Raw genomic sequence first — 9,378 nt, 5'->3', positions numbered from 1 at the left:
CCTCCTATATCATACTCTCCCCCTTTAAAGAGACTTGACCTCAAGTCGTTGAAGGAAGGAAACCAGGATACTGGGCCTCAAAATCTGCCTTGTAGCTTCATGAATAGGCTTGTCAGTCCAATGAACCAAATATTGGTCTTGTGTATGATCTCCCACCGGAAGCACTTTAGTGTCAATAATAGCAGCAAACATGAGAGTTGATGTATTCGACTGATCTGACCATGGAGGAATAACAGCAACTGGTGGTAGCTCACCTCTGAAAGGCTTAAGTTGTGACACATGGAATACATTGTGTATCTTAGTTGCAGTAGGTAACTGAAGTTTATATGCTACCTTACCTATGATTGCAATCACTTTGAACGGCCCAAAGTACTTTGCAGCAAGCTTATTGTTGCTCCGAAATTGCACCTTGTGCTGTCTGTAGCTCTGCAAAAGATAGGGTAAATGAAGTGGTGGAGGCTGGTTGTACACAATTTCATAAGGAGTTTTAAGAGTGGATGTGTGAAAATGGGTATTATACCACCATTCTGCCATGGGCAAATACTTGCACCATTCTTTTAGTTTGTCACTAGTAACACACCTCAAGTAAGTTTCGAGCCATCTGTTGACCACTTCAGTCTGTCCATCAATCTCTGGATGAGAGGCTGATGACAATAGGAACTCTGTACCATGCAAAGAGAACAAGCCTTTCCAAAATTGACTCAAAAAGATTGAATCTTTGTCACTTACAATGCTCTGAGGCCAACCATGGAGTTTAAAAACATGGTCTAGGTATGTATGAGCTACCTCAACAGTAGTACATGGGTGCTTCAAGGCCATGAAATAAGCATACTTACTGAGTCTATCCACCACCACAAAGATGACATTTCTACTCATAGACAAAGGCAGACTTGTAATAAAGTCCATAGAAATATCTGCCCAGACTTGCTCAGGTATTGGAAGTGGTTATAAGGCCCCTGGCTTAGCAGATGTGTCATACTTGGAAGCTTGAAAAATCACACGCATCCTCACAAATTGACTAACATCTCTGGTCAATCCTTTCCAATAGAGAATGCCCTGTATTCTCTTCAAAGTTTGCTCCCTACCTGAGTGTCCAACTTCAAGGGAAGCATGATGCCAATGCATCAATTTCTTTTTGAGATTTTCATCTGGACCCACCATAATTTTTCCATGCCTTCTGAGCAATCCATCCTGTATACAAAAGCCTGGAACTATTTCTTGATTGTGAATCTTCTGGAACAAAGCTTCTGTATTTTCGTCCAGAGTATAACTAGCCTTAATACATTAAGCTAGAGCAGACTCAACCACAGATATGGCTAAGAAGAAAACTTCTGAACCTTGCACCCTATATAATGCATCTGCAACCATATTTTCTCTTCCTGCTTTGTATTGGACCTCATAGTCGAAACCCGTTAACTTTGATAACCAGAACTGTTGAAAAGGAGTAGAGATTTTTAATTGGAGTAACCATTTCAAGCTTTTTTGATAAGTTTTGACAATAAAAAATGAGCTCCCATGAGGTACTGTTCCCATTTTTGCACAGCAAATACCGTAGCTAACAACTCCTTTTCATATACAGACAACTTTTGCCATTTTGGACCCAAAGCTCTGCTAATGAAAGCTAGTGGGTGATTATCCTGCATCAACACTGCCCCTATGCCAGTCTTAGATGTATCCGTCTCCACAACATATTGTTTTGAAAAATCTAGAATGGCAAGGACTGGAGTATTCACCAAAGCTTTCTTGAGCTGTTCAAAAGCTTTATGTGCCACATCACTCCAAGTAAAAGCCCCTTTTTTGAGTATATCAGTTAGAGGTTTACTGATAACAGCATATCCCTTAACAAATTTTCTATAGTACCCTGCAAGTCCAAGGAAGCTCCTTAGATCTTTAACAGTTGTAGGACAAGGCCAATAACTGTAGCATTGATTTTACTTGGGTCAATTTCTACTCCATTTTCAGAAATGAAATGCCCTCAGTACTCCACCCTTTTTTGTCACAAACGAACACTTGCTGATTTTTGCATATAAAGAATGTTGCACCATTAACTCAAACACACTTGTCAGGTGTTTCCAGTGCTCAGTAAGGCTCTTACTATACACAAGAATATCGTCAAAAAAGACCAGAACACATTTTCTAAGAAAAGGTTTAAAAACTGTATTCATCCAGCTCTGAAATGAAGAAGGAGCATTGGTAAGGCCAAAAGGCATCACCAGAAACTCATAATGTCCCTCATGAGTCTTGAAAGTTGTTTTGAAGACATCACTAAGGTGGATTCTCAGTTGATGGTAACCAATTCTGAGATCCAATTTGCTGAACACTGATGCACCAGATAACTCATCAATTAGCTCTTCCAAAACTGGTATAGGAAATTTGTTCTTGATAGTCCTCTTATTCAGCTCCTTGTAATCCACACATAGTCTCCAAGTGCCATCCTTCTTTCCAACTAGCATAACTGGGGAAGCAAAGGGACTTTAGCTATTGTTTATGATGCCCCTCTCAAGCATTGCATGGACTAATTGCTCAATAATATCTTTTTGCTTCAAAGGATATCTGTACGGTCTGATATTGACAGCCCACTCCCTGGTTCCAGATTAATCCTATGATCAAGTACTCCCCTACTAGGAGGTAACTCTGTTGGTTCCTCAAACACTGCTGCAAATTTTATTTTTAAAAATTTCAGCTCTTCATGCTCCCTAACTTCTTCTGAGACTTGCACCAAATAGGAAGGTACTTCAACTTCATTCTTTTCCACTACATGTAACAAGCAAATCTGAGCTGCAGTGCTCATTAGTTTCAGTGAAGGCATTTTTTCCAACACCTTAATCTTCTTAGATGGAATTCCTTTAAGCAAGATGTCACAGCCCTGTAAGCATAACTTTATAGTGAGTTGCTTGAAGTCCCAAGATATAGGACCCAAAGTGCTAAGTCACTGAATTCCTAGGACCATATCACAACTTCCCAAAGGAATGAGCATAACATCGGTAGTAAACTCATGCCCTTTAATAGACCAAGTAAATTCCCTGCATACTGCCTGGTACAATAACTAATTTCCATCAACTACAGCAATGGCTTGACCATTTATGCTATCAATTTTACACCCTAACTTTTTAACTGTATATTTAAGAAGTTGTGTGTGCTGCCAGAGTCGATTAAGGTGTGTAATGGGCTTCCATTCACCACCGCTTTGATTCTCATAGTGCTTAAGTTCTGGCTTCCAGTGAGGGCACTCAAAGATATGTATGGGTCAGGGTTTTTTGCCTCATCATCTACCTCCCATTGAACTTATGTTGTATCACCCTCTTTCAGGCTAGGAATCTCCACTGTGAAGAGTTGGGGTTCCTTGAACTGACATTTGTGATTTTTATCATATGGTGCATTACAGTAATAACATAACCCCTTGGCTATTTTCTCGGCTCTCACATCAACTGGAACATATTTTGTGGGTTTATAGGGTTTGGTGTTAGGTTTGGACAAGGTGAGTGGTTTAGTAGGTAGGGTGGGAAGGAGAGGTGGTTTATTGTTGGTAGATGGGAAGTTTGGTTGGTAAGTTTTGGCATAGGTAGTGTTTAGTTTGGGTGGTTTTTGTGCATGCACAACAATTGACTCCTCTTGCAGTCTAGCATAATCCATTGTTACACTTATAGTTTGGGGTTTAAAGGCTCTCACAAACGGTCTAATGCCCGGTTTAAGGCCACCCACAAAGCTCTCCATCAAATATTTTTCAAGCAAGACATAACTATTTTGCAGCATAATAGATTTTAGTTTCTCAAACTCATCTATATAATCCTCAAGGCTATCAGTTTGTTGCAACTTGTTAAATTCCTCCACTACATTAATCCCTGACTCATATTTAAATCGACTATTAACATCAATCACAAAATCATTCCAATCAACAACAGTTCTATTGATTAAGTAACTAGACACCCAGTTCTCAGCCTTATCAACCATGTTTAAAGAAGCCAAGTCAACTTTCTGTTCATCATGAATTTTGCAGAGAATAAAATACTTACAGCATTATTTGATCCATTGTCTAGGGTTGTTGCCATCAAATTTAGGAAATTCCAGCTTAGGAATATACCCTAGTCTAGGCTGATTTGATCGCTCATCAAATCTGGGTGATCTGACTTACGAAGCAATCGACATGTTTTCCTTAAGGGTTTGCATCATTTTCAGAAGCTCATCAAACTTCTGGTTGGTGGCTGAGTTTTGTTCATTAACTTGCTTTTCCAGGGCTCTAATTGTGCTTCCATTCTTGATGCTTGTCTGGTAATAAGAGGTGCCAGCTCTGATACCAATAATAAGGGTGGAACCAAAATTGTAATATTATCAGGGAGATAACACTGAAATTGCAGAACTGGAACAAATAGAACAGAGAAATGAGAAAGGGGAGAAGAAGATTGTGATTTAATTCATTATCCTCAAATTACCACTTACACCGCATTTAAAATGGTTTGGCTTAAGCAAAAAGCTAGCTCCACCATAACAGAATTCTGTTAACAACTTTATAACAAAAACAAATAAGACAAATTAAGAAAAAGACATAAAACCAAAACTAGCAATATTTTTTCCGCTAAATCTGGTAACCAATTTTGGTGCCAACTCAACATTCTTTCTATATCACTCAAATAAAAAAATGTTTTTGTTACTTAATTTATAAGGCCACCTCTTTACTTTTTACTTGAAATTGTGTATTGATGAAGGTAATTCAAAAAAAAAAAGATGAAATTGATTACATTTTAATTTGAGGTGTAAATAATTTTAATTTATAAGAAAAAATTAAATATTATATGATTTCTTTTGTTTTTTTATTTTTAATAATAATTTAAAAATAGTTATTTTATATAATTTTTAGATTGTCTTTCATTATATTTTCATATTTATTCATTCTCTTTATTTTATTATTGATAAAAGAAAATACGACTTCATATAAGATATGTTTCTTTTTTTCCTTTTGTTACATAAATATTTTATATTTTGTAGTTGTTATTTGTATAATGTCATCACTTCTCATGTTTTACAATCAACTATTTAATGATTTTATTAAAATAAAAAATTTATATGTATTTCATTATAAAATTATCTATAACTAATTAAAATTTATAATTATTAAAAATAGAAAAACTAACTTATTAATTCATAAATAATATAAAAATTATAAAATTATACATAAATTTAAATTTTATATATTAAAATAATATATATATCAATATAAAAATTTATATATTAAGTGAAAAAAGAGGTAAAGGGTCGAAGTCTTAATGCAAGCAAAATAAATAAATAGTTATTTATTGTTATTTGTGTTAGATTTCCATGTGACTTCCTTTTTCCTTAGGCCCACCGTCACTATTGAAGTTGCTTCCAAATCGAGTGAATCCTGTGCTAGCTTTTAATTTATTAATTTACTATTCCATCCCTTCATATTTCATTTTACTAAAATTATTCATTAAATGAGTGTAAAAGAAATAAATATAGTCTAAGAAGTTATATATAAATAAAATTATTTTAGGGTTCCTTTAGATCAAACTGCTTTAGTGCTTTTCTTTTTTCAATAAAAAGTTATATATAAATAAATAATTTTTATATCAATATTCATAGTGATAACTAAAACTTTAAAATTAAATTTTGTAATTCTTATAAATAAAAATATTAACCAAATCAGTTTATTTATCTTCCTCAATTTCCTATACTTTTCAGAAGTAAATTAGATGGTGCTTAAATTTTACCAAACCAATGATTTAATTTCACTTCATTCTCGGAAAAGTTCTATAATTCTATTGGTTGTCAAATAGAACTTGTATACATTTTTAATTATATTTTAAATGTTTAATGATTTTTTTGAGAAGTACAAGAAACATCTGAAGCAAAAAATAACGAAGTGGCAAAAAATAACAGCAATAGTTTGACACCATTTAGTTTGTTTTTTCTTAAATTGGGAATTAAGTATAGAATTTACCAAGCAACATGTCCGATTTTAATTTATTAAATATTAATGTTTTTTTAGTTAAAATTTATTTAAAAAATTATTTTATTTGAAAAAAAAAATGATAAAGTTGAAATAGATATTTTAGTATTGATGCAACCAATGATGCATCTAAGTCAACTAGCATGGATCCACTAGCCTATGGAGGACCAATGACACGAGCAAGGAGTAAAAAGTTCAAGCAAGCCTTAAATTATTACTTGGAGCATGTTTTTAAGATGACTAATGATGGTGCTTTTAATGAAGATAACAAGCCTTAAATTCTTACTTGGAGCATGTTTTGAAGATGGCTAATGATGGTGCTTTTAATGAAGATAACAACGCCTTGAAGATAGTGACATTAATTGCTATTAATGAAGCTTAAACTTCTGGTCATGGAACAAGGTCAAGGTCAAAGATCAAGGATCAAAGTCAACAAGTTTTCCTAGGGTTTCTAGAAGCATTGGGCCGCACATTAGGGTTTCTAGAAGCATTGGAGGTCTCACTTTAACCCTAGGGCGTACCACCACTTATGCTTAGAAGGAGGCGGTAGCACATTAGAAGTCTTTTAGGGTTTGATTCTTTATTGCTTATCTCTTAGTCCTTTTTAGGGTTAGAATCATTTCAAGACTCTATAAATAGAGCTATGTATTTCGGCTAAAGCACATAAGATCAATATACATTTCTGAATGAAGTTTTATTTGAGTTGTTAACTCTTATTCCTTAAGGTGTTCCTTATTGAATTTCTTGAGATTAAATTAACTTGTTTGATTTAGTTTCACATCTACATGTTTGATCAATCAATTAACTTTTTATTAGTTTCTTGAGTTGTTTGAACATTCTTCATCTATTTATAACTAAAGGGCTTAGTAGTTCTATTGCTAAGTTTGTTAATTCCATAATCAATTGCAAACTTTCAAGTTAGATTTTGGGGCGATAAATTCAAACTTATTGGTAAGGGTGCTTCCTCTTAAATAGGGAGAGCGTTTATCAGTTTGATTTTCTCACCATTACTTATTTTGGTGTTTGAACGTATTCGGTTCGAGTTCGTATCATTTAGTATTAGAGCCAAACTTGTAAGTTGGTTCATTTTTTTCAATTAAAGAGTTTGTCTTCCATTTCATCTCAATTTTTGTTCGCCTCATTATAAAAAAAAAGTATACTATTTTCATTGCTGCCCGCATACCAAGGCAGATTTCCAAAAAAAAAAAAAAAGGAAGGAACGGAAAACTAACCTTAACCATTTGTGTTGGATAGTTCTTGAAGAATTGACTCTTGATTGATTCATTCCACAATTTCTTTTAATTAATTGGAGCTGTTCTTCATTCTTATAATTCTGATTTGGGTAATTTTGTTTATTTTCTCTTAAAAAGCTTTTCTTTTGGGTTAATTGAGTCTTGTTCGATTAGTTGTAAGTTTATTTTGTTCACACGCTTATAATTCGTTTTATTGATTCACGAGTGTTCTATTGAACTTCAGAATTAATAAACGTTAAGAGGTTGTGAAAAACTTATTCTTGTGATTACTAGAACAATTTGATTTAATTTCTATAAGGAATTCAATTCTTTGTGAGTGAAACACGTGAGGGAGTAATCTTTTCTTGTTTTGCCTTTAACTATAAGAAGCCTCCAGAGTACAACACTTGATCACGTCCTTTTTTTTTCTTTCCTAGTCTTTTGGTTTAACCATGTCATCTGAACCATCATTGACTTTGGAAAATTTAGCTTATACATTGAGAGATGTAGTAGAACATATGACAAAATAATTTCAAAAACAAGATGACAAATTAACTAGGTTATTGAATGATATGCCTAAAACATCTAAAAGGGATGGTTCTGATAATGACCAAGAAAGTGAGTCTAAAGTATCTAGACATAATCTCCAACCCAAAATTGACACTAATTTGGGTAGCATTAAGATGAAAATACCATCTTTTCATGTAAGAGTGACCCTGAAGTTTATTTGGAGTGGGAAAAGAAGGTTGAAAGGGTTTTTGAATGTCATAACTATAGTGAGTCTAAAAAGGTTAAACTTGTTGTTGTTGAATTTTGTGATTATGCTGCCATTTGGTGGGATCAATTGGTGAGTGGTCGTAGGCGTCATAGAGAACACGAAGTTGGTTCATTGGATGAGGTTAAACGCATTATGCGTAAAAGGTTTGTGCCATCGCACTGCCAAAGGGATTTGTACAACAAGTTACAAAATTTAGTACAAGGTAGTAAGAATGTTGAGGAGTATTGGCAATCTATGGAGATAGCTATGATTAGAGCCAATATAGATGAGGATAGGGAAGCCACAATGGCAAGATTTTTGCATGGTTTGAATCGTGATATTGCTAACATAATTGAATTGCAGCATTATGTAGAGATGGAGAACATGTTGCACATGGCCATAAAGGTGGAAAAGCAATTAAAAACCAAGAGCAGAAGTGCTGCCCCTAGCTCAAAATGGAGTAACGCATGGAAAGGGAGCAACCAGCCCCCTAACAAGGGTCATGAGGCATCAAAAGACATCAAGCCAGCCCCTAAATTTGATGTTAACACTAAACCAACGACGCAAAGTGACCTCAAATCAAAGAAAGTGCAATGCTTCAGGTGTTTGGGGTATGGACATATATCTTCCCAATGTCCAAACAAGCGAACCATGGCAATTCGTGGTGGTGAAGTAGTCTTTGAGAGTGATGAAGAATCCGAACCAGGTGAGGAGGATTACCTAGACATGCCTGAGTTGGAAGAATGTGATGATGTGCAATTGGGTGAGGTTAGTAATGTACTTATAACTTTTAGAGCTCTTAATTTACAACCTATTGATGATGATGCTCAAAGGGAAAACATATTCCATACTACATGTAAAGTACAAAACCATGATGCTAATTGTAGTTTAATCATTGATGGGGGTAGTTGTACTAATGTAGCCAATGCTATGATGGTTGATAAACTTAGACTTCCAACTATTAAGCATCCTAAGCCATACACCTTGCAATGGCTTAATGATCAAAGTGGGATTAGAGTTACTAAGCAAGTACGGATTGCATTTAGTGTAAAGAAGTATAATGATGAGGTATTATGTGATGTTGTTCCCATGCAAGCATGTCATATGTTGCTAGGTAGACCATGGTTATATGATAGATCTGTAATTCATAATGGTCGAACCAATGCATATTCTCTTGTAATGGATGGAAAACCGTATGTTTTGGCACCATTAAGTCCTAAAGAAGTTTGTGAATTACAAAAAGTTGTAAAGGACCGAATGGAAGCATATGAGAAAGAAAAAAGAAAGTGTGAGAGTGCACATGAAAAAGAAAAGGTACACAAGCAAAAGGGGAGTTGTGTGGAAAATAATGAGGGGCGAGAGCAACGAGTGGTAAAAGAAGAGTTTAGCGAGGGTTTGTGCAAGAATGTGAGCAAAAGAACGAG

At 34.7% G+C, this 9,378-nt stretch overlaps 1 protein-coding gene across 1 annotated transcript; it reads right to left on the bottom strand.

The window, feature by feature from the left end:
• Positions 1-2,466: 2,466 nt before the first annotated feature.
• LOC125370839 lies at positions 2,467-4,562 on the bottom strand. The gene is made up of 2 exons (XM_048377703.1): positions 4,014-4,562; positions 2,467-2,866 (listed from the first exon to the last, which is right to left on the bottom strand). Exons 1-2 carry the CDS (start codon positions 4,047-4,049, stop codon positions 2,543-2,545), a joined length of 360 nt encoding a protein of 119 aa, XP_048233660.1. The 5' UTR covers positions 4,050-4,562; the 3' UTR covers positions 2,467-2,542.
• Positions 4,563-9,378: the final 4,816 nt, after the last annotated feature.

The sequence above is a fragment of the Ricinus communis genome, chromosome 8 (assembly GCF_019578655.1).
Source record: "Ricinus communis isolate WT05 ecotype wild-type chromosome 8, ASM1957865v1, whole genome shotgun sequence".
NCBI lineage: Eukaryota > Viridiplantae > Streptophyta > Magnoliopsida > Malpighiales > Euphorbiaceae > Ricinus > Ricinus communis.
Note: the sequence above shows the minus strand (reverse complement) of the source record. Positions and strands in the feature narration are given on the sequence as shown.

Coding starts and splice junctions, on each gene's coding strand:
- LOC125370839 (XM_048377703.1), bottom strand. CDS start 4,049: ATGGCAACAACCCTAGACAATGGATCAAATAATGCT. Junction 2,867..4,013: donor ACAATGGATCAAATAATGCT/GTAAGTATTTTA, acceptor TTATGCTTACAG/GGCTGTGACATCTTGCTTAA.